This window comes from Amphibalanus amphitrite, unplaced genomic scaffold (genome assembly GCF_019059575.1).
Source record: "Amphibalanus amphitrite isolate SeventyFive unplaced genomic scaffold, NRLGWU_Aamphi_draft 000473F_arrow, whole genome shotgun sequence".
Classification (NCBI taxonomy): domain Eukaryota; kingdom Metazoa; phylum Arthropoda; class Thecostraca; order Balanomorpha; family Balanidae; genus Amphibalanus; species Amphibalanus amphitrite.
In genome coordinates this window covers 321,993-348,060 of record NW_024881967.1, presented here as the reverse complement: position 1 = coordinate 348,060, position 26,068 = coordinate 321,993, and the positions used below count along the sequence as shown (strand labels likewise).

The 26,068-nt window shown below is 50.8% G+C and overlaps 1 protein-coding gene across 8 annotated transcripts in view; it reads right to left on the bottom strand.

Annotated features, from left to right (window-relative positions):
• Nucleotides 1-26,068, bottom strand: part of LOC122392176 (histone deacetylase 4-like) — a 107,073-nt gene that overhangs the window by 45,057 nt on the left and 35,948 nt on the right. For 4 of the 8 annotated variants that reach the window (XM_043386771.1, XM_043386774.1, XM_043386773.1 and 1 more), the window contains 3 exons: nucleotides 10,304-10,411; nucleotides 8,341-8,442; nucleotides 3,761-3,910 (listed from right to left, as the gene is read on the bottom strand). In XM_043386771.1, the coding sequence (XP_043242706.1) occupies nucleotides 3,761-3,910; nucleotides 8,341-8,442; nucleotides 10,304-10,411 (360 nt within the window). The remainder of the gene's footprint in view (nucleotides 1-3,760; nucleotides 3,911-8,340; nucleotides 8,443-10,303; nucleotides 10,412-26,068) is intronic. The other 4 variants (XM_043386776.1, XM_043386777.1, XM_043386779.1 and 1 more) reach the window with 2 other exon arrangements.

Below are 26,068 nucleotides of genomic sequence, written 5' to 3'. Positions count from 1 at the left end.
TATTTCAAACCATAAATAATGTTCGACAGCCAAATAAAAGAAACAATACCAATACAGGCTTACAGTTTAAGGCTCGACATTGTGTTGTCTACGATTAGACAGCTGATAACTCATTCCCGTACGTCGTAACTCTATAATGACCTTTGCTTATTGTCACATGTGCGCCGCATTCGCGATTGTTGCCGACGCCTGTTTGCAGGTCAGCCCACTACAGTTGTTATACATATCGAAAAACCGATAAACTTTTAGGCGAAAAAGGCACTATTCCAGGCCCATTTTTGATTTTTTTTGCGATATTAGGTAAAAACAGAAGCTTCTTATCCTAGGAAAAATAAAATGGGAAATCTTTCAAAGGTGGCACACTACCTTTAATGACAATTGCGCTACTGCGCGGCCGGACGCTACACCACACAATATAGGTAGGTAACACGGAAACTTCATGTAGCTTCAGATCCTTTTGGTCTCGTAAGGCACAGACATGAACACAAGGAAGCGTAGCATATGTAACAACCATCAGGTAATGTACACGTCAGCACATCGCTCAATATACAACCCGTAGGACGCACTTATCTTAATGCTCGCATGAACGAGCCGGACCATCTACGGAACCCTTCTATTACCTACGTAACTCCGCCGCAGCTAACAATACCGGACAGCTGCCTCTAAAAACGCTCCACCAAAAATGGTTCTGCCACTGCAACCACGAGCATCAAACAATGAGCAATCCCCCCCCCCCCCAGCCAACGAGCACTACAACATTACGAAGACCAGATCAACATCCAAGGTCAGCCTGGTCCCAAAATAGTCGAAGGCCGGCCATGGTAAGACGAGCAAACACCATTCCAAGGGGCGCAGAACCGGTTTCGATTAAAAATCTGAGTAATAATAGCTCCAGCGCGACCAGTACGCCTCACGCGGGTACCATCCCCAATGACCACTGTCCACTCCCTCTCAACATGGGGGCTGCGCCGGTAAACGGGGACATTAGTGTTATCATGGCCTCTGATTGTTGAGTGTTACAAGGGGTAGGCCTAGTTCAGTTTTGTTCTGCTTTAGTGGTTGGGTTTTACTAAGCTTCGGTTGAACCTTTACCTATTGTTTGGCATCGGTAACAGTGGATAATGTTGTTAATTTTTATTGGTGTTGAATACCTTCCTTCCCCCATGCTCATATCAGCATTATAGGTAACAGATAATAAGCAAAAAAGGCAATAAAAATATTTTCGAGTCAATTTAGCAAAGGAGCCGTGAATATTATTAGGAAGAGAGAGAGAGAGAGAGAGAGAGAGAGAGAGAGAGAGAGAGAGAGAGAGAAAAAAAATGATATTGCTAAAGCTTGAAAAACATGCAGCAATGAGCAAAACAAACGCGCAGAATTCCAACTGAATAATCGCATGAAAAAAGCGAGGGGCACCAAGAAGACAGAGTAATTCCAATAACCTCAATGCGTTCTCGTCTCCTCTCGTCGCGTCCCGTCCTGGTCCCGTCTCGTCTCGTCCTGGTCTCCTCTCGTCTCGTCGCGTCCCGTCCCGTCTCGTCCCGTCTCGTCTCGTCTCGTCTCGTCTCGTCTCGTCTGGTCCAGAGCCGTTCCAGTCTCGTCTGGACCCTAAACAGTTCATACTAGTTTTAACTAGTATCTCCCCGATTCAGTCTTCTATCTTTATCCATCTCGTCTAATATCTCTTCCCTGCCGTCTCGAACCCGTTTGATCCAGTTCCGCCGTCCCATCCTGTCCGGCTTGGTGACATATCGTCCTGGTCCGGCCACCATCCGCCCCTCACAGTCTGACCACGGTACTGCCACTCGCTCGGCACCAGCCTGCCTGGCATTGGGCTGAGGTCGACCCGTCACTTACATAACCAATACCCTACACCAGCGCTCTGCCTGCGTTCAAGAGTAAACGAATGCCGATACCATCGATACCCTTGGCTTATAATTCTACCAATAGCGTGGGCATGTGCATGCTTTGGATGAGTAGCCACGATACGGGAAACAAACTCACTAAAATAAATAAACATCTTCGTTAACGGACCAGCATGAAAGCGCATCCAGCACGGGTTAGTGACCGCCAACTGACGGCCAAGGGTCAGAGAGTACATTGGCAGAACTGACAGTTACATGGTCATTGGTCATCTACATTCCACTGTTGCGTTCCTACCAACCGATGTCAGCTGAAGGCCTGGGCACGATACTTTGGCAGACGCCACCGTCCCGGGCGGTTCGTTCGCCACGATGAGATTGGTATTCCGGTTCGATAGCACCCTCGTGATGATCGGTTTAGATTTCTTACGATTTCGTTTCGATACCATTGCAGATCTCATTGAGTTCATCCAATCTCAATTCTCAGTGCCAACAATGGCAAAGACATAGCTAATCAAACATCACGTCCGTATAAGGCATATGCAGCCGGTTTCATATTTATCAGTCGATATCGATACAATGCCTCCTTTGGTCAGGTAAGTACACTCTCGTCAAGCATATCCGTGGCGGGCTCCACACGGCCCCTCGTGTCGATCGTTCCTCCCCTCGAGTTCCAGTGGACTCGACCTCTGACGTCAGCACCAGGTGGACACCATACGGACCGTGGAGACTCTGGAATCTGGATACCGCAGGAGCCGGCACGAGACTGGAATTAACCTCATTACACGTAACATCTAATGTTAGCGTCCTGTCCTTTTTCTTCAAGGCTCAAATAAAGCTAATGGTAAGGAATACCAATCTATTGCCAGCAGCAGTTCCTTTACTTTTGCGGACGAGTCCATGTGGCAGCCGGAGGGGAGGTCACTGGGGCCACGAATATCTCTGGCGGGACTAGCACAAGGTTCGCCGAAACACCCGGTCGTGGCGTCGGCTCGCATTTCAAACAAATTAACCACATCAGCCATGACTGATGAAACTCCCGCCTGACAGCTGCAGCGGGTCGCAACCCAACGTCCGCCTCGAGGTTAACTCATGGCGTTCCCGAGGGCGTGCTGCCCCTGACAGGCCGTCCTTGGTCTCGGCCAAGTCCAACACGTCCTGCGCCGACTCCACCTCCCAGCCCTGAGCTCCCTGTGCTCCCGCATCCATCGGGGCATCGCGGCTCGGACCCTTTCGCCACCGCTCCCAAAATACGAGCCGCCGCCGCCGCCGCCGCCGCATGGGGCCGTGCCAGCGGCGGTGTCAAGGTCGCGCCGGGGGCAGCCGCCCCGCCTCGCCCCGGGCGCCCGCGGCCAGTGACGTCACGGCGGCCCGAGCCGCTGGCACGCCTCCAGCCGGGGGCAGACAAAGAGCCCCCGGCCGGCCAGAGGTGCCATGATTGAGCGCAGCAGCGGCGATGGCGGCCCACTACCCGGAGAGGTTTCTCAGCGACCAACCGGAAGGCAACGCGGCAGCAAAACGTCACAATGGACCAGCAGTTAGTTCAGTTGGCAGTTACTTAGTTGTGTTTATCTTTTCTGATACACAGTCATACGCAAGCACTTGCTATGGGGCCTCCAGCACCATACGAGGTTTACCCGGAAGCATCGACGTGGACCTCGACATCGGCCTCGTTAACGGAGTTCACGTACTCCAAGATTTCTAACAACCCGTAGTCACACGCTTCGGTTCTAACCATTTCTGTCACGTCCCTACTATTTCACGTCCTAAATACAACACCCAGCCCGCCTTCCCCAACCACAATGTACCCACGTGGGTTTACCAGCACAACTACATCCCACGCCAACAACCGGAAGTGCAGCCCAAGGACGACCCGTAGGACAGCGCCCCGTCAGTCTCACCTGGAGTCGCTGTTTGACCTCCGTGGAGGCGACGGCGCTCTGGTGGCGGACGTCCTTCTTCTTCAGCTGCTCCAGCCGGTCCTGCTCCCGCCGCTCCTTCTCCAGCGCCAGCTGCTGCTCCTCGCGCTTCTTCTGCGTCTCCTGGTACTCCTGAGGAGCGCAGAGGAATGGGTAGCTGTCAGGAGAGGGAGCAAACTCAGAGCGTGCAGCAAAGCCACGTCAGGAGTCAGAGTTGGCCGGGGCAGGCAAAGAGCAGCGGCGAGACGATATAAGGTCAAGTCGGAGCACGACAGCCGGGGCGGAGCTGGTAAAAGAAACGCACTGGATCGAAACAGTATGGGGCGGCAGTCGTGAATATTCAAGCAAAATGACGGGTTTCATTTCAGACAAAGCATTCGGGTGCCGCACAAAGAGACTTGTTTGAGGGTTTCAAATCCGCTTGCAAAAAAAGCGAGCTCAATGAACTATTCAAACGCGTTAGAAACCAAACAGTTTCATATCATGGCAAGGGCTACCAATAATTCACCCGGCGTTTGATCGTTACTTTGGCACATTTTTCACTTAGAAATAATTTCCACTGCGCTATGCTTCAAACAATCAGGCCATTTTTCCAAGGAGCACCTGCATTATGACTGCCCATATAACCCCTCTGAATTCATGCAAAGCCAGGTCAACTCAGCACGCAAAACCCTTGATAATATTCTAATAAATTCCATCCCTAGAAACCGCCACATACCATGGCGCTTATGCCACTTCAGACCAGCCTCAGTTCCCGTTACCATGTCCCGCGACGGGCGCACACGGCACACAGCACATGCAAAACGCCAATCAGTCCGGCCGCGGGCGTCACGAGGCCGGGTCGACCCCCCCCCCCCTCCACACACGGTGATTTTTTTTTGGGGGGGGTCCACCCGCCCGCTCCCACCGCACCGTCACCCCTGTCCTTTACCAGAACGAGTGCAATGTGCAACGGTTACTACCACCACGCGAGGGAGACGGCAGAGTGGGGCGAGGGAGCGGACGAGGTCACTTTCTAACAGGCGAGACCCCTTGTCAGGGTAATTGAGCTATGACATGGTCGGGTCGCAGCGAGGTCATACGGCACTAATTACGGGACTTCCGTGCTAACTGCACGGAATGCCCAAACGCTGCCAGCGCCTACTGAAGCCAGCCACGGCGGTCACGATCGTCTGGGGAGTGCCGTCCGTTCCCAGAAAATGCTGAAGGCTCCGGCGTCACCGCGAGTAAACGCCAACGTAACTTTCCACTCGGCTGTCGCCAACGTGCAGCGGTTGCGGTGGCTTCGTGATGTGGCCGGCAGGAACGCTCTCAGGTCCGTGGCCCAGGTGTGGGTAACTTCTAATTTGCATTCTGGCCAGACACGACCGGGCCGGTAGGTCGTGGAGGGTCGCGACTCTGGCGCCAGGGTCAGAGAGCGCTGCCCTGATGATGTCTTACTACAGCCACACAGAGGTACGGACAGCGACCGGGAAGACGTAAACGACCGATAAAGATGCTGAGGTGGCTCCTTACAAGTTATTGAACTTGTAGTTATTGAACAATAGTGTGATAAAACCGCGCATCTCAAAACCACCATCAAAATATCTCTCTTGATGAGTCGAATCACTTGCATTCTTCAACATATGTATCAAAACCTGCAGCTTCATCGGCTCGGCGCTCTTCGCAATATTACCACTCTGCCGGGTCGGTTGCATACAAAGTGCATTCGTTATACCGAGTGCACGTGCAATGAGGGCGTCCGGCAGGGCGGGGCACACCGGCCCGTTCCCACAGCCGTTCGGACAGCGCGTTAGTGCCGCATCCGCCGGCGGTACCACTAACGTGACCGACACCGCCACTAACCGATAAGCAGGGATGTTGGTTGTGGTGCTGCACTACCAGACAAAAGTGAGCTGTACTCCATTGTAAGAGCACAGGTCACAGTGGATCATCTTGATATATTTACTGGCAGAAGACAAATATAACAATTTCTTGATGTTTTTTTACCATCGCTTCAGATGCTAAGATCGGCGGATTAAACTCAATGCAATTTTACCAACCCACAAAGTCTTTTTCATAGGCATCAATTGCAACATTCGTTGGGCCACTGACACCACACTGTCGAGGGGCAGCGACCGCCACCCGCGCGGTGTTGCAAACAACACGTCACTGCCCCCCCCCCCCCCGGCGTCGCGCCGCCACCGCCGGCGTCACGACGTGACGGGTGGCGTGACGGCGCGTCACGGGCCGTGACGCGCGGCGCTGCACCAAGGTGTCACGGTGTGCCCGCCGCCGCCACCGCATATGCTAAAACGGGCTCACGGACAGACGGCAATCCGAGAAATCCACATCGTTTTCCGGTCACTGCGTCCCAACATCCATAATCAAGAGTGAATGATTGTGAGGATTCCGGAAATGACGTCTCACTGTGACCTGAAGGTGTCTATTTAAAATATTATTCGTGATAAAATCAAATAAAACTTGGACCACCGGAAAGACACGCATCATGATTTATTAAAGGAACTATCCCACCTTCTAAAATGTTGTTAAAACCAGTTAAATTGTGCCCGACTTTATAGATTAAATGACCAGGAACACGGTTCTGGCATTTATTTTTCATTAAACATCTTAGGCTTCCCATATTCCAAACACAAACTTTCAAATATGTGACGTCACAGCCCAAAATTACCTCCTTCCCCAGGCCACATTACTGTCATAAAGCTGATTCTTTTTACTCTGTAGGCACCACAACAAAGTTCAGACCAAGTTTTAAGCGATTTTTCAACGAACAAACCCATTTAAATCAGAATGACTAAACGAGGTGACGTCACACTAACGGTCGCTCCATGTTGAAGATAGGGCCTTGCGCAAGGCCCATTTTCAAATGAAGGGAACGAATTTCTTCAACACCAAGAGGCCGCGGGGGCTGCAACCTAGATAGATAGTGGTTTCTGAACCTCGCCGCAAACTTGGCTATCTCAACTCAAACCCCATGTTAAAGGTGGGATAGTCCCTTTAACACGCTGTATGTTGCTAAAAAATACCTTCTTCAATGACAAGCGCGATAATAATTTCCAGCCACTGAAGACGTTTGTACCCCCTAAATACACAATTGAACTGGAAGTTGAAACATGACATCAAAGTGTCACCGAATTCTACCTAATAAGTGCCCGCATTCATACAGGATGGCTGAAGGAAATCATAGGTCTATCAAGATGCGAGCACAGACAAATGCTAAGGTGTCAACAGTGGGTCGACCTAAAGCACAGCAAATCAGTGACGGACGTGCACAAAAAGAATATAGAGAAGTTCGCCTTACAGTTTGGCACTGGAAATTCACACTGAACGGCTAGCAACATATAGCGCCGCGTCGCAGTTGCAAATTCAAACGAAAAATGCAAATGATTGCGTCGAGACGGCAATGCTCGCACGATTATGCTTGGCTCTGTGAAAAAGTAACCCAAATATACATTTGAACCGGAAAAAGTACGACTATCAACAAACCGCCTGGGAAAAGCATCCAATTTCGCCTGGGCAGCTTCAGCCATTATCAAACACCTCGGCTGGCTCCCTAACAAAGGCCCGGCTAGCCGGAGGCCCGAGCTATTTCTGGCTTCCAAAACCGTCCATATCAATAGGCGTTGTGCACTGCAGTCACATAACCAGACATTTAATTTTCTTTAGAAAGGCAGCTCAGTCTCTGACAGCGCAAAATCTACGCAGTAGCATGCGACCCACTCAGTCAGTCAAGGCCATGACATTTCCGAGCTTGAACCCACGGCCATCACTGCGGGAAGGCAATCTCACTAGCGTCCGCCACTCATCGCCCGATTTACTTACGATATTTATTTCAAACCCCGCACACCACTGCAGCCTGGGCATGTATCGCTAAGTAAAAATCGCCGCAGACAGTGACGTAACGCCACACGGCGTGTGGGTGACCGTGGATCTCTGACCATAGCCGACCTCGGCAGACCTTGAGCGGGCCGGCAGCCGGGGCACGGAGCCAGCCAGGCGTCATCGGCCGGGCGTCATCCGCCGGCGTCAGACGTCATCCGCCGGGGACGGCTGGCAGCCGCCGCGTGCCGTCGTCTTACGGCCTCCGCCGGTCACACGTTGTCACGTGCGCGCGCGCCAGGGATCAGCGGCTACTGGTGCACCGCACCAGTCGCAGAGAAGAGATCGGCCATGTGGAGAAATATTACCAACAGGTGCGCACAAGGGTGACCGAAACTATCAATTGGGTCAAGAAAGTGAATGGCTCGTCGCCAAAAGAGTGCAAGTGCCGAGCGCTGACGGCGTTTACTTGGGTAAAACAACAGTCAAAGGCAAAGCGCCAAGTGCTCTCAGAAACAACGCAAGAGTGGCCTAGCACTAGTAAGTGACCGTGTCGCCCAGGGCACGTGATCTACGGAGGGGCGCTAGCGGTGCCTGGTGCAGCGGAGGCGCAGTGCCAGTGCAGTGCAGTGCAGTACAGTCTACATCAGCCCCAGTGCGTGGCGGTGCGGTGGCTGGCCAAGCGGACGGAAACACAGACGCGCGCCGCCGCGGCGGGGGCCGCTCGGCGCGCTCGCACAGACCTTGTCATGCATGGGCTCGTCGGGCAGCCGGTCCTCGGCGCGCTCGTGGTACTGCGCCGCCAGCAGCTGCTGCTGCAGCTGCACCTGCTGCCACCAAACATGCTGGAGAGAGCACACACACAAGCGCGAGCGCCGCTGCAGCTGAGATGGTCCCGACACGGTCCGGTCCGGTCCGGACCGACGGACCGACGGACCAACCACGACCACTGCATGCGTCCAATCGTCGGGGGCGTTTGAATCCATGCAACGAAAAACACATACTACTCGAGGACACTAGAGCAAAGCCTTCTGGATTTCTCAGGAGAGTAACGTCGAGTTGCGACAGTAAATTGCTAAGTGTTTTCTTTCGGAGCATAAATTCAAACGATTCACGCGAATGGGAGCACCAGTTGTCGGGTATCGGTCACTTTTCGAGCTCTCCCGTCACTCAACACTGCATACGGCAAGAACCAGACACGGGCCTACGGCACAAGGCCAAAATACACATGTACTGGACAGACCAACGGCCCCGGCGCGGCGGCTGAAGGCTTCGGAAACTGGGCGCCCGTTATAAATGAACTCATGGTGAGCCTGGCGCACAGCCAGCCATCAAATGGACCTTGCAGACACAAAGCAATGCAAAATTACGGAAAACAACACTGCTCAACAAAGATGAAGGGGTACTTAACGGGGCGTTCACTTAATGACAGAACTGTAAACACAGGTGACCCAAAATTTTATGCAACCAAATGCATCCCTAATATCACAAGGGCAAGCTCAAAGAAGCATAACACATACATACCATAGGCAAAAGATACACACTGCATACGATAAGGATTCACAGAGTAAAAGAGCGGAGCCTGAACAAATCGTCTGTCACTATACATTACAAATGGTATATTTAACTTTTGATGGTAAATCGTATTCAGAAATACGGCAATGTTGGCCGGATACGTCAGGGAATCAAAAGACAAAAGTGAAATAAATGTCGGAGTTATAAAAAGCAACCTAGAATTAAGAAACTTTGTAAATGCCTAAAGATAACACATACTGACATCTAGGAAATCAATTAGTGAGACAACGCGCGCATTTTTCAAGGAAAATATCAACAAGTCAAGAACGAAGCCCTGACGCGACCTAGAAAAGAAGAACCCGTAAAAAAGGCATTTGCCACTAAGAAGCCGATTCAGTGAGGGAAGGCAGCCGGACTTGGCGCTTGGCAGCACTGCTTGACAACAAAAAACTTCCCAAAAACGTCACAAGTTTTAACTCAGTCTCCAGCCGTCCCAAATTACACGTCATATTACCGCACTCGCCCAATTTGGTTAACCCTGCGCACGCCACCTCGCAGCGTTGTGGCAGCCATTCCTCACGCCCTCACGCCGGACTTTTAGTGACCACACCTGATCCGCAACTGATACTGTGCCACCATGGCCACGGGCCAGACAGCAGCGTATGATCTGTTAACTTTGATAGTGGGCAACGTGGCCTTATTTGCGGTCGACCGCAGAATGGGCAGCACACGATCAATTTCAGAAGAAGTGCGCTTTGGTAGTCAGGTGGTCGCGATACGATTGCTCAGAAACTGAGAGTCCTTGAAGAGCGCAAAATTATATGTAAATAAATAGCGAGCGGTGATTTCATTATGACTGTATGATTGTATCATTGAGTTCACATGACTGACATTATTGGTGACCATTTATAAGAAAAACACTGCCCAAACAAGGTGCCGCGAAAGGACGATACCACTTCTAATTGAGATGCTGCAAGAGGACTTGCATCACCGAAAGCATGGACATAAATAGAATAAATGCTTGAGCGCGTATCATTGAAAAGATACATATGCATTTCAATCATACCGAAATATCGTCCTTGATGTATCGTTTTATGTTGGCTGTTCAGTGCCGCAGCATACCGCAGGCCCCAGTACGCCCGCAGCAGCGCGCGCCACGCGGTCCTATACTGCTGTTGGGCGTCAGCTCACCTTGATGTGCTGCTGCAGCTGCTTCTCGTGCTGTTCGGTCAGCTGCTGCTGCTGCGCCTGGAACTGCTCCACCAGAAACCGCTGCTGCAGCTCCTGCTGCTGCCGCAACTGAAACGCGACAGAGACGGTTAACAACTGCTGCAATAGACACAGTCAACAACTGCTCCCGCTCCCGTAACTGTAGCGCAACAAGTGCAGTAATCAACTACTCCAGCCAAGAAAACTGTGGCGCAAATACGCTGCAGTCTTCCTAGTTTCCACAGTCTGTCTCTCGCTACAGTCTTTCTATCAGAGTCGATCACCGCTGCTGCTATTGCAGAGACACCTCAGCTTCAAAGTGGTGTCGCTAGCGATCCGGTTGGCAAACCTCAAATCAGCCCCGGTCAACGTCCCGCTAGCTGGTCCGCAACATGCCTCGCATCACCGACATTGGTGACATACGCCCACCAATCAGTGTGCCGATACGGGAGGGATATAATGAAAGGAATATGTGTAAATATTCCCCAGGACGGACGAATACAATAGAAAGAAGCCTTACACACACATTTATCCATCCACAAGAGCTTAGTCTTGTCCAGCTGCACGATAAAAAGAAAAGAAATAAAAACACTGACATGACATTTAGTTTGGGGCTGAAGTGGAGCTGACAGAAGTGACCTTCGCCGCTGGTGTGGCTGTGGGGGCCGGCACCCAAATGACCAAACTGCGCAGACCAGCAGAGCAGACTGGCACGTGGCGTTAACATGTCCGCACGCATGACACCCTATTTCAGGCGCTGTAGTGAGCAAGTGGGGAAGTCATTAACTTGAATTTGCATGAATAACTCGTCATATCTAATAAAAGGAGAGCGTGAAGACAGTAGAGGAAAAGGAGAGAGGCTGGTTTTTCATGTAATTTTGGTTCGATTTACGATGACATGGCTGTTCTGAGCGGCCGGTATGAAAGGTAACACAAGATAACGTTTAATCAAAGCATCGATAGGAGTGATAGGGTAAACGAGACTAGTTGAATACACAGGGATAGCGAGGGTTATGGAGCCAATCTAACTCATAAATGGCCGCGCGGAATAGCCAAATGGCAAACATTGTGGTCCGGAAAATGTAATCAAGACGATAAATTAACCTACCCCACTCGGCCCTACCCCGCCCTCACCGAAAGCACCTGCACTGAGCTCCATACCGCACCCCTACTCGGTTAAACATTTCCAAGCGAGCTACATTAGCCGGAGCCGGAGACAGTAGCCGGAGACCACCCACCGCGCCCCGAGCTCTCTGAGCCGGTCAGCACAGGTGGCGCCGAGGTGAGCTGACAGGCGCTGACTAGTGACTAAGCTGGCAGTGGCACTGTTGCCAGGCCGACCACGGACCACCACGCGCTTCAGAGCGGCGAGATGCGCCTCCGAGAAACGTCGCATATGAGCGTCCACCCCAGCTGCTGGTCTGGGCGGACGGCACGTAATCTCACTGCTCCGAGAGCAGCGGCACATCGCAACAGCCCGGCGGCATGGGCAGCGTTCAGCGGAACTGGACAACATGGCAGGTGCGCGAACAGAGTCACAGCGGAGGCGCCCACACCCGGCGCGCGAGTCGCCGTTCCTTGAAGACCAGCGAAGTAATCTCGCTGAAGACTACCAAGGTAATCTCGCGAAAGCAAATGTGACACAAAGCCGTGCTTTGGTAATGTAGTTCTATGGTAAGCAGTCTAGTATATTGAGCCTGATGCCAGCCAACCCCAACATCCGCGTTCGTACTCGGTAAGCGTGGGCTGTAGGAAAATGGTGCCCGTTGCCTTATTATGTAGTCGACGGCAGCATTGTTATGTGAATAATACGACCGGTTTGTACCGCTATTTGGGATGAATTATGTCTTAATGCTTAGCTTACATGTTCTTGACATGCTGAAGAACCTTCAAAATGGATGTGGACAAGACCAGATGGCGCTTGACAAATGATATCCACAAATACGGGCATGCTTCTTGGGCACCGCTTGCTTTGCGGCAAACAAAAAACATCATTGGATAGCGGACACAGCACGTTATTTGCTCCAAGTATTGTCATGAAATATGCGAACGCGGTAATTTAACATGGATGAGTAAATAATTAACATAAAAGAATGCAGACAGTATAAGCATGAAACTACCGGGAACTATCTGGATCTTCATAAGCACACGCGTTGAGAGGCTTTCATCCCAGTTCCAGCCTTTTTCAGAATAATCTTCATCCCAGCTGGCGTGTATGCTCTATCAATAGAGCGCGTTCTCTCAATTGAAGAAGCTCCCCAGCTGCTACCTCCCGGAGCAGCTGTTCGGTCCAGCCCTGTCGGTGGAGCCCGCGTAACCGGCCGCTCAGGACAGGGCCGAGTGCGTGCGTTGACCCCAACGGCCGACACGCAGCGTGACCTTGTCAGCGGTGCAAAGTGTGCAAAACTGCGATAGCGCAATAGCCCTGAACGCATTCCACTCTGCTGCGCGAACGCACGAAAATGGCTGGTGCGCATGTTTCAGAGGCTTGCAAACACACAAGAATGTCTCACGACTTACCAAAATTAGCCAGCCAATGAAAAATGATCGAGTGACAGACATGCTAAACACATTTCTGACATATAATCCTATTCGGGAGCTGGTAGCGCATAACTACATGCGGTTCTAAAAGTGATAGCCCGGTCAGGTGACCACTGACCAGTCTCAGACTTCGAAGGCCGGTGTACGCATCTGACAGCGCCTGGCGCGACGGGTTCCCTCCCTCCCCGCACTCGGCTCCCAGACTGCCTGCAGAGTACGTCTCAGCAGAGTACGCCTCTCGTTTCCCACAAGACGTGTCCCGACTGCGGCCGTCTCCACGGGGCCAGAGCGGAGGTGCCGGGATCGGAATGGTGCTGCTGTTCCGCGCTGGGCAGACCCGGCGACCGCGGGAGCGGTATCGCACGAGCTGCGGTACAGAGCACAACGGCTACAGAATAGGCCAAGCGCTCAATACACGGTACTGTGACACGGAAAGCAGGCGGCCACAGACCACAGAGTGGCGGTGACGGAAGGGCGTAGACACATAGGGTGGAAGCAAGGCAACGGTGGGAGGAAAGCCATGCAAGGAACGCAGTGCGATGCCCGAAACAGAAAGGATTGAGGGAAGAGGGTTCCGCGCTAATCCAAGGCACAGCAGTATAACGCAACAATGGCTGTGGAAAGACTTTACTTTCCTAGACCATTATAGTTTATTTATAAAATTGCGGGATTTTAGCAACATCATATTAATACACACAGCTGCACCGGTTTAATAGCTGGACAAGAGCGATGCTGCTATAAATAACGGGCTTACCTCCAAACACATTACGCAAATGGATGGTTATCTGCTCTTAAGATGGAACGCATAGCAAAAACATCCTACCACTGCTGGCAACATATCGAGCGAATGCCACGAATATACCGAGTGACCGGAATAGCGTCAGCGGACAGGATCCCTTTGCATCCTCCACTCTCCAAATGGAAGCAGACGTCATGGTTCCAGTGATGACGCACCGCCACGCACGGGCAAGCAAGAAGGCGAGCAAACGGACAGAAATACTCCAGAGAAAGGGCTGAGAATACACCCAATCGGAGGCAAAGTCTGGTCAGAATTAGCTCCCGACGTTCCGGGATAGGTATCAGCTGAATCCAGCTGTCACAAGGCCATTTACTGACATAAATAACCTGAAAAAGATTTGCAATTAAATAAGACCAAGGGAAAAACACAACCAGACGGATGGACGCCATTTTTTACTCGAGCCCCGCCCACGATCGGCTAGCGGTGACATGTCCTGTGAGGGCAGCCAGGCCTTCTGGTCAGTTCGAGCCGCCCTGGACAGCGGCCAGGCCTGCCATACAGAGGTTCACCTGTCAGGCGCGCTCAACATCGCCAATGTTTGTCAGAAACACGTCAGAATCGTGCGGCCATGATGGCTGGAGGAACCGGCCGAACCCTGGACTACGATATCGGATATCCAGCCGCAGTTCAGCATGATATCGGCACACATGCACGGATCAAGAGGCGAACCGAAACGGGAGTAAGACGGCGATGCGGCCTGCTCTAAGAGGCCACCAGCAACCACCGGTCGGCCAGGAAGGAAGTGGCCGACCAGGCGCTCGACTGGACCGACAAGCTGGTGGTGTCGCTGGTGGTCATCAGGAGCTGTGACAGCTGGCGAGCTTTGACAGCAAACCGAGAAGCCTGAGCTTTGAGCGCAAGCTGGGAAGCCCATCGGCTTGACAGTATACGACGCGGGCACTGGCCACTGCAGTATCCCGAATAGGTAAACATGCTGTTGGAGTGACTTCCTGAATAGGCAGCGATTTGATTATGATAATCGTAAATGATTCCATAGATCTGAGTAAAGCACAATATTGAAAAGGCAGCCTACATCAGGAACGATACCTTACGGAAAGAAACGCATTGAACACAGAACGTAGCCTCATCCAACTCACATTTCTAGCTCATTGGCGAATACCAAGGAACGAAAAAAGGCACCTTTGATGTCCAAATCAGCGTAGAAATCCTTCCTGCGGAAGCAGTCGCTTCAAACAAAGCCCGCCAGGCTCAGGGCTCATCAGCGCACAGGGGTTCTCTCGCAGGTTCTCCCTAAGACCTGACCTCCACAGGGTATAGAGGCGAGCCGGCGTCGACGCATCGAACGTCGATGTGAGCCGCGGCCGTCCGACGGCACTCAATAGCGGCCATCGACCGGCGACCGTCTGACGGACGGCGACCTGGCCAGATGAGGCAGAGCTTCAGCCACTGAGCGACACCGCCAGATCAGGAGAGCTGCCATTGAGCGACACCGCCAGATCAGGCGGGCGGTCATGAGAGCTCTGCACAGCCGGCTCAGCTGGGGTCCTGCTGGTGGCTAGACGGAGATGAACTCGTAATCAAAGTCAGCGCATGAAGCTGGGACTTAGGAGATGGTTTTTCTTTCCACAATCGCACATACAGCTAGCGGAGGATACCAATGTGACCTGCAACTTCATCCAAACAAAGGGCTGACATGCTTAAGGAAAGGATAGCAGTTTTGGAACGGAGCAATCCATCCACTGAGCAGTGATGGATTGAAGAGAGACGTTGGGCAGACCTCCCACAACTTCCGTCGCTGAGCGCTGGTGCTGAGCGCTGACGCTGAGCGCTGATGCCACAGCCGCTGACTCCACCGGCTCAGCGCGGCTGCTGCCGACAGCGGCGTCGATGACGGCGGCGGCGTCGGATGGCGTCATCGGCGGGCTCTGGGCCAGAAACCTCTCCCGGCCGGCCGGCAGGAAATACCCATGATCCGCGGACACTCCCTCTCCCGCCTCCCTCCGAAGGGCCGCTGATAGACGCCAGGGTCAAACGCAGCGCGGGTGTCGAATGGGAAAGCCCTGGTTCTCGGCACCGTATAGGTTTTGACACGGCCGACACTGCCAAAACATCGAGCAGCCGCGCCGGTAGAGTTACCTTCGCCATTCAGCGGACACAGACACGGTCTGGCCGGGTCGACCTCTGCCGGGCGCGCCGCCAGCGGCTGACACCAGTTCCGTTACAGGATCGAACAGGAGGTGGAGGTCGGCATATGAATCGGACAAAGGTCACATGGTGGTGCAACTGTGCTCGCTCCGGGTCACAGCGGGAGCTGACGAGACCCAGGGGTTACTGCGGGGGCGGGGGCGGCGGCAGGGGATATGTCGCCAGCCTACACATCTACTGAGTGATACACACTGCTGATGGCAGTGCGCATCACTCGTGGAGAGGATGCCAGAGTGAACGGGGGGTAACGCGCGGACCGAAACGTGACGGAAAACGGACAAATGAATCCTTCGAAAGAAATATGGAAAATTATCAATCCAGATAGCAACACCGCTAAAATGAACCACCGAACAGAAAACGAGCGACTGGTTAAGAAAGAGTTAAAAAGGCGGTTAATACTTTGGAAACGGCCATTGCCAGCTGTGCCGTACCAGCCTGCGGCACAGCCATGCAACGGGAAGTAGACACTACAAAAATATAGGCCAAGTCGTGAGAGAGGGATTTAGTAAAAATGCCGTCAGATTTGTTCTCATTCGAACGCCGTTAGGTTTCGCCATGTCTGAGTGACGAGACAATGACTAAGGTGACATTTCACGCCCGCACTGGCATTTGGCAGCATTGCATCAGCAGAGCACAATGCAGTTCCCAGATAACAAATGCGCGCAGAAAGAACCAGATTAAACCGGGAATTGCCTACGCCCTAGGTCTACGCCAATTGTTACGGAGCGAGCGAAGCGAGCGTAGTCTTTCCTTAGATTAACGGAAATTTCTGAGTATGAGCGGCCGGCCGGCCGGCCGTGCGGACGCTTTTGCGAGGCTTATATCTCAGCAACCACTTGACCGATTTACATGCGGTAATTTTTGTAGGGTAGCTTCATTCCTTCTACCAAGTATTGGACTATTCCCGATGCATGTGGGTGACCCCTTATGCACGTGCCACGTGCAAAACGAAGAGGTGTCAGTTTTGTGATTGTTGCAATATCTTGGTAACTACTTGGCCGATTGCGCTGAAAGTTGGCGTGTCGGTAGGCACCCACTAGGCACTGCATATCCATGTGCCAGAGTTGGGGTGCTGCTGCACGTGCGCACGTGCAGGGGTCGTTTCCAGATCTCGAGAACGGCTGGACCGATGGCGCTCAAATTTGGTATACGGTTAGGGACCAGTTAGTAGGGTGCCGTGCACAAGTCAGTTGGGACCCATTTTGCACGTGCGCACGTGCAGGGTGCCGCTCCCAGATCTCGAGAACGGCTGGGCCGATTGTGCTCAAATTTGGCACATCGCTAGAAACCGGTTGGTAGGGTGCCGTGCACAAGTCAGTTGGAGGTACCCCCTCGCAATTTCGCACGTGCAAGGCCCACCCTCTCGCTCGCTCCGTTAGTCGCCCCAAAAGGCGTTATACTGGTTTATAACGCTATCGTAAATTCAGGTTCAGTTTTTGCGACCAGCCACAATCTAAGATGTTCGATATACTTATAAAGCCGAAATATTGGCAACATAAGGGCTACAAAAGAAATGCAAAACGGGTACAAGGCTTCATGCGATCTTGTTCTCTTGATTTCCAACGAAGGAATCATGAAGCTGAATCATCGAGAGGAGACTAAACAACCCAAAATTACGAATCAACACAAACCGTCGTGCTGATCTCAGCATATTCACCTTATCAGACATAACCAGCATCACCTTCCTGGAGCGCCTTCCAAGCTGCGCCCAAATGCTGACGCCATGCGGAAGCTGACATCGCTGCCAGCTGGTGTCAAACTACTCATGAGATGCACCTCCCCGAACAGCGACGCTGGCAGTGCATGCCGCGCGGCCTATCCTACCACCAAGATACCACAAAACAACAGGATATCACCGATGCCTGAACCCGGTTTCGGTACACCCATCGTTCTGGATACCACTATCACAAATAACAACACTCAATCGCATATGATGTCACAGAAAACATCCCTGGTGCCGATCTAGCGGTAACTGAAACCGAAACTTCCGCCTCCGCCACTGCTAGCTGCTACTGCCACGTCTTTGGGCGATAGGCTCTGATATCAGACATATTTCCGTGAGGCCCGTGGAGGGCCGGGGAGGGCCAGTAAGGGCCAATGAAGGCATAAGATAATTAGAGAGTTAAGGAGACTTGGAAAAAGCTCCTCCAGCGCGATGTTTAGCCACGGCCACCACTGCCGCCCTGCCGCGGTCAGCTTTGGCGCCGGCCGAGGCCGACAAATCTGATCCCTGGTGACGTCAGTGTGACATTAGTGAGGACCAGCCGTGGACCGCGGCCAACGGGAGCCGCAGCCCGTCCCTGCGCGCCCAGAGGGGCGACAGAAACGAAATGGTGGCACATGGCCGGATCGGATGTGCTCACTGCTCACCTCATCCGCCTAAATTGACGAAGAACTGTGGCATGAGTTGTTGCCCTATGTCCTTGGGCATATCCTCGCGACTGTTCAGTGTTCTACGTCCGGACAACGGACACAGTTGAAAGTTTCATCGGCAATTCTGTCCGTTTCCGACGCCGTTTACCGGTGTCGCCGGTGTAGCATGTCACGTTTCCTCCCCACGCCGCCACCACTACCCAAACCGGACAGGACTGGTCGGATCCGGAAGGCACGGGTTACCGGCGGACCTAGCGAGGCGGTCCCAGGTTTGTCGGTATCGGCACACCTCTGCAGGCCATCTCAGTGGATGGGGAATATGCGGCACGGTGTCCCGACATGAAGGGTGAATGGATTCTGGCAACGTCACTGACGGGGTTTGAGAAAAGCGAGCAGCTTCAGAAAGGGAGTTCTCTGATGCTGGACCCCGGATGTGGCATTGATTGCATTGTAACGAACTAGACAAGTATGTAATCCCACCCTGGCGCTGACAGTGGCATATGAGCGGGGCCTAGGCCTGGTGGGATGCAGTCCTTATCTGACACTTCCAGTTACATAATACATATGCACAGACCATAGGCCTAGCGGGATCTGTCACCTTCCCCTGACAGCCAGTGACAGGCCCTCGCCCCTGGCGGGATGCAGTCCCTACCTGACAGCCAGTGACAGACGGACCCTCACCCCTCGCGGGATCTGCCCTCCCTGACAGCCAGTGACGGACAGCAGGGAGGGTGACCGGCGTGACGTCAGCAGCGGCCACCAGCCGGCTGGCAGTGGTCACAGTGACGCCTGGATGTGGCACGGGGGTCACAGAGTACACGTTTGTTAACGATATGGCCCCCTGCAGCCGAGAGAGCGCGCGCCTCGGCCTGCTAGCGGCGGGATGTGCAAGTCATGATCTTCGTTAGGCATTCAATCTCAAACAGGTCCTGTGGTTCGGGACTTTTTCGATATGACAGTGTTCATTCTTCATGACGAAACCAATTTAGATTAACAGAAGCGGAAGGTACCTTTGTGCAAAAACGTTAAGACACAAAATATTCCACAGATCTTATCTCAAAGAAGTGACTATGTACGGCATGAAGCCAGCAGGCAGCTGAGGAGATCCATATAAAATAAACTTAGGGGCAAAAAAACTGTCAACATCGACTCATACTTGAGGTCAACAACGTCACGTGGGGACACGATTAGAACGTTGCGAAGAGTGCACCCAGGGTGGGATAGGCTTTGAACGTCTTATGTGTACGAATGTGTTACAAATGCTGGGAAGTACCATCGTGTAAAAGCACACCAAAACATGATAGCCAACTAGGATCACACGTATTTTGACTATGATCACCCCGCGGATGGCTGCCCCCGACTGGCGGTGATGGGTATGGTTCATTTTCACACACGTTATCACCGACACGTTTTCACGGATGAGTGATGAAGTATAGTAAATTCGTATACCTGTGTCAGACACCCGAGCCGCAGCTCCTAACACCGAACGTTTAGCGCCGGCTGAAATATAACCTCGGGAAACACAAACCGCTCGTAGCTACACACCATCGAGTGTGTTATATCCACCTGGGCGCCGCGGTGCAACAATGCGGTTTGTCGGACAAATCACTTCTGGTTTGTTCAACCACGGCTTTCCGCCGGCCACGCCTCATTGGCTGGTTCACCAGTCATTATCTGCCATTGGCTGTGATGGCGATGGTTCTTTACGAGTGGCCCAAATGTGCAGCGGTACATTTGCAGCGGTATGTACCAGGTGCGATGATGTCTATCGGGGGCGTGAAAATAGTCAGTAATTTCCTGACATCGCAATCAAGTGTGGTTGGACAAAACGGTTCTCAATGTAGAAGTGCACTGTTCAATGAGGAATGCACATACATAGAAGCATGTGCAAGTACCCGCGCCCCACTGGGGGGGGCTATTTATAGCCCCCCCCCCCTCCCGTTTTTCTGCAATAACTTCCAAACTGCTTGACGTATCGACGCCAAACTTTCAGTACCTTCGGCTGCATCAATTTGACACCTTGTGTCAAAATTTGAACTTCGTACCTACCATAGGTCGGCCGGAAATGACGTCAGAGTGGCGTCATGTTCGGCCGATTTCGACGCAAAACATTGAACCACGGCAATCGCTCCCAAGAGCTCAGTTTTTAAGCTAGATCCAATTTCTTTGCATGAGAGGACTCAGAATAGACTGCGCAATCAAACTGCCATCTCGAATTTTCGAAATTTTGAAAATTTCGAAAATTTAATATAATAAAATTCAAAATTTATATTTTTACATTTTTTTCAAAATTTTTTTGACTTTTCGAAAAAAAAAACCGGAATATATGTGATAGAACGCATTATTATGACTAACTCTAGCAAGTTTTAGCTAAACATCTTCAAAAATGGCCAAGTTATACGCATTATTGCAAAAAAATTAACAATATTATTTTTCAAATCAATTTTTCAGCACGAATTTGACATCCTATGCCAATATAAATAGCACCATCGTGTTCCTGAGCTCAAACTGCATCCAATAGACACCTTTTTGTTGAAAAATTTTAACTTTAAAATTTGCCCTTGTTGACCTGAAAGTGACCTGACCTAAGCTAAATTTGACTCAAAATGACCTCGAATGACACAGACGACATCAAATTCGAAATGTTTGGCCTAAATGGACCATAAAACATGTGTCACGTGACCGACGGATGATATAATATTTTCGTGACCTGTGATGACCTGACCTTGACCTGAAAATCAAAGTACAAGTTTGGTACCCTCAGAGTATCTAGAGCATCTGTTCACGAGTGTGTGAACCAAAAATGAGCCTGATCTGACTTGTAAGACGGCGGCCAGAGCCCAAAACGTGAAGAAGCCAAAATGCTAATAATTTTTACTTTGACCTGACCTGTGACGTCATCGGTGACCTCGAGGTCAATGAAATTAGGTTTCGCTCGACAGTTTTTCCGGGGCTATCAGACGATGTTTGAATTTTGACGATCGGCCCAGTAGTTTCGGAGTTAGGAGGGGGGGCTATGAATAGCCCCCCCCCCCCAGTAGGGCGTTTATACGCAGACCCCAGTGGGGCGCGGGTTAAGTAACCTTTAATTTAAGGGTGCACTCTACAGAAAGATAATCGTATTTTTTTGCGTGCTGTATAGACATCGCTTCTCAGGAAACAGGAAAATCCTTCTCACCTTCCTCCGCCCTCTTGTAGGCTTGCTTCCAATATTGGTTACTTACCATCGAACTCATGCCGAACAGATGTTCCAAACAAGCACGAAAGGAAAGGCGGGCGTCTTTAAACACGTTTCCATTCAGCCGCCTAGGTGAAATCCGACTTTCCTCGACTACCAGACTGGCGTCATAAATGTAGCCGGACTAGCGTGCCACGTTTGTTGTGTCTCGGACGTCACATTGTGTCCGTTTTGCCCTCTCACGTCACATCGAGTGATGATTCTGATTGTGCAGCCCCAGCTATGTAATACCGCATAATGTGTTCACGTGAGCGTTACAGTAACAAAAAAGTGTGTAGGCAGAAAGTTCTGAACAATAAGACGAACAGAAATACACGAGTGTAGCGCTGCGCCTAGTGGTGCTTTTAGCCGAGCCACAAAACTTGTCAAATGTGTGACGCACAAAGCCCCGTGGGAGGGTGCACTTTATGAAGCGTGCTCTAAAAAAAACCTTATGTAAGGAAAACTTGGAAAGCTGGCTGCTATCTATAGCCTTTCTAAATAAGCAATTACCTCCAGCTCAGAACCACGTCAGCACTAAGAAAAGAAAATTACGTATGCGCGACACAACGTAGCCTATCTATCGTTAAAAATAGCGGACACTTGTTTTTCTTACCTTACAAATGTTTGAAGTGAAGCAAAACGCGAAAAGTTGAATTATATAAGAGAGGCAAAAATAGCACAAGGCCTAAAAGGGGAGCTTACCGCACCACTCTAGAATCAATTACATACGAGCAGCATGTAGCACGTAGCTATTTGTATGCGATGTTAGCAATGTTTGCCAGAGATGTAGGTAGTTGTAATATAAGAGAAAAATAAACTAACGAACTTGCATTAGGAACCGAGCCTAGCCTTGGTAATAAGTCGTAAATATTCAGGAAAAGTAGAACGGCCTAATTTCAATATACAGGGTGTCCCATAAGTTCGTTCTCACCTTTTATTTGCATGTAAAACATAGTACATTGCGTTTTGATATGTTTATAACCCCTCAATGTGCTCCCCATTTCATAGGCAAACACATGAATACATGCTGCGACATGCCAACCGGCATGTTTGGCAGCATAGCAGACTTGAAGTTAGCCCAGACGGACTTGGCATGCGCCGTGAGCTCCTCAATGCTGGAACACCGCTTCTCTTCGACGAGCCTCGATTTCAATATTCCCAACACATTTTTATGAAATTTGGATCCGATGAGTTGCCTGGGATGTGATCTTGCCACACACGCCTATCACAGTCTCCTGGCACTGCTTTTATGCTTTGCTTGACCTCTGCACTGATGCACTGTCTTGCTTGAAGATGGGCCTACGACCTCCCGGATGCCATTTTCTACTAAAAAAATGTGGTCATACTTGCGGTTCAAGTTAAGCTAGAAAGCTGAAACTCCTCCTAGATCTTCTTGGAGAAGCGTTCTGCGTCCCAAGACTGTTCCTGGAGCATCATTCGCAACGTGATCAGTGTCTGGACGCATATTACCCCACATTACCGTGACCCTGGCCTTTTGCATAGGAATAAAGCTGGATGATACAAAGGCCTTTTCCGTCGCCCATATGGGACCGTTTTGGGGTTTGGACGGGTGTTTTATCTCGAGCACGGACTAGGTAGTCCAGATGACCACATTGATGTCATCGACCCTCCAGTTTTTTTAGCCTCAGGCATAACGAAACACATGTTTGGCCATTTTAAGACGTTTTTGACTGTTTTGAGCCCTCCGGTAAGTAGAGCTTAAGTCACCTTGAGTTAGGTACCCCGAAATGATACTCTTAGACAGCTGGTTATACATCCTGGAAAGCCTGTTTACCAACTTTCTAACGCTAAGACCTTTTTACGGCCATTTTGGCGCCACACAGTTTTGGCCACATGGCTCACTCGTGAAAGCTGACAAAAAAAGAGCATAAACTTGCAGCGATTGACTCCCGACTAATCATCGGCGTCACTTGTTGACTGTGCGTCCAGTTAGCGACAGACATTGGCTACATACTGGATGGCCTCAATCACCCTCAACCGTCGTGAATGGCCCAGTGCGGTCTAAATACCGAGACGTTCCCGTATCAGAGACCTCTATGTTGCGGCGTAAGCCGTCTCCAAAGGAAGTGAACTCTCTGGCAAAAAATATTTTGTCTAGACGAATTAGTTACCGTGGAGCACATTCACAGTTGCCATGGCAACCCCAAAAGCTCAGTTTCAAAATAAATTAAGCGTGGCTTTAAATAAGAGAGCCTCTTAAAAAAAAAATTAGGTGAGAAGGAACTTATGGGACACCCTGTAAACAGTTTTCATTATATGCTTTGAATAAAACGCCCGGGAAGAAAGGTATCATGCATTCAGACCCAGGAAGAATGTAATAAGCGAAGGTCGTTTGGATGATTTGCGTCCTTATTGCCACTGGGCGAGTTGTGCTAAATTAGCGGCACACTAATCAGCATAAATTGTTGACTGGTTGAAACGTTAATTTTCACTTCAGTTTGTTATAACGATGCAATTATGCGCCTGCAGTGTACTGGACCAAGCTAAATCATAAGACGTAGCCTACTGCTCATTCACCAGGAGTCTGAGGAATGAGAATGAAAAGCTAGGCGACCTTCACAGTAATTCAGTGTAAACGGCCACAGATGCTATTTACAAAAGGAAGCTGTCGCCAGCTCCACGTCTTGAGCATGTTTTAAAATATACCTGGCACATCACCCACACTCGACAAGCGCCAAAAAGAGGCCATCCACTGCGGTCTTATGACACATTATAGAACACACCTAATTCCATTTCGCATGCCATTTCCAGATAACGGACCCATGCAACAGCGATAAACAACTTGCCACAGATAAATGATGAATCAAACATAACTGGTAAATGAAAAACAACGGAGAACACACAACATCATTACGGAGCGAGCGAAGCGAGCGGAGTCTTACGTAGAATAACGGAAATTTTTGAGTATGAGCGGCCGGCCAGCCGGCCGGCCGGCCGGCCGGCCGTGGTCACGCTTTTGCGAGGCTTATATCTCAGCAACCACTTGACCGATTTACATGCGGTAATTTTTGTGGGGTAGCTTCATTCCTTCTACCAAGTATTGGACTATTCCCGATGCATGTGGGTGACCCCTTATGCACGTGCCACGTGCAAAACGAAGAGGTGTCACTTTTGTAATTGTTGCAATATCTCGGTAACTACTTGGCCGATTGCGCTGAAAGTTGGCATGTAGGTAGGCACCCACTAGGCACTGCATATCCATGTGCCAGAGTTGGGGTGCTGCTGCACGTGCGCACGTGCAGGGGTCGTTTCCAGATCTCGAGAACGGCTGGACCGATGACGCTCAAATTTGGTACATGGTTAGGGACCGGTTAGTAGGGTGCCGTGCAAAAGTCAGTTCGGACCCATTTTGCACGTGCGCACGTGCAGGGTGCCGCTTCCAGATCTCGAGAACGGCTGTGCCGATTGTGCTCAAATTTGGCACATCGCTAGAGACCGGTTAGTAGGGTGCCGTGCACAAGTCAGCTGGAGGTACCCCCTCGAAATTTCGCACGTGCAAGGCTCGCCCTCTCGCTCGCTCCGTTAGTCGCCCCAAAAGGCGCTATACTGGTGTTATCCATGCGTGTTGACACATGACACTGCAATAAATAAAAACACATGTGTTTGGTGGTTATTAACCCTCGCCCGCACATGCCATTTTCCCATCCTAGAACGCACATGGGGGGTGGGGGTGGTTGCCACCCCCCCGCGCCATTTCGTTCCTGTTGGAGATAGAGCTTAGCGGTAAAGACCAAAAAGATTATTTGGGAAGAGACGAATCCAATGATACCCAGTTTTACCTTCTCAGGTCAGTCGTTGACCTTCCAGGTCAGGTCAAACTAAAAAATGTTGCTGTTTTGGGTCACCGTTGGATATCAAGTGCGCTGCTTATCATATACCGATGACGATGCCGTTTTCTGGTGCCAAGCCAGCTAGAACCTCTTTGTCACACTATCCGACCAGGTTTTTGCTGCTGAGGTCATTTCAGGTCAAGTTAGGTCAAGGTCAATGATATGTGTTTGTATGTCTGTGTGTATACTGATGTGTGCACCGATTGTTTATGTGTCTATATTACATGAAATCATGATCTGAGAAGCTTTTACCAAAAATGCAGACAAAAAAAAATCACAAAAAGTAAATTCCGCTTGCCTAAAACGCAATTATCTTAGATGACCTAGGTTGACCTTGACCCTGACCTTGACATCTGTACATCGTCGAACAACATGTTCCATGATAGGTGGGAGGTAAGACTGGCAAAAAAGGCCGAAATCAAGGTGTCAAAAGCTCACAAGGCCCATGGCCAACGCAAGATGTTGAGAATTGGCCATTTGGGTCATGACATGACCTGAAAAACAAGGTCATATCTCCGAAACCAAAAATCACAGAAACTTGAAATTTTCAGTGGACATCAAGAAATGATAGAGGAGCAGCTATACGAAAAATCAGCCTTCTAGCTCTAAAAATGTTGAGTGCAGAGCAGAAAGACTACCTGGGGGGTGGCAACCCCCCCCCCCCCCATGTGCGGGCGAGGGTTAAACAACATGCCTGTTGGTAAAGCAACGGCAAAGTCACAAACGACTAGGAAAAATATTCACACATCTCAAATGCGCACAAAAAAAGGTATAAGAGCCACACACATGCAAATAGA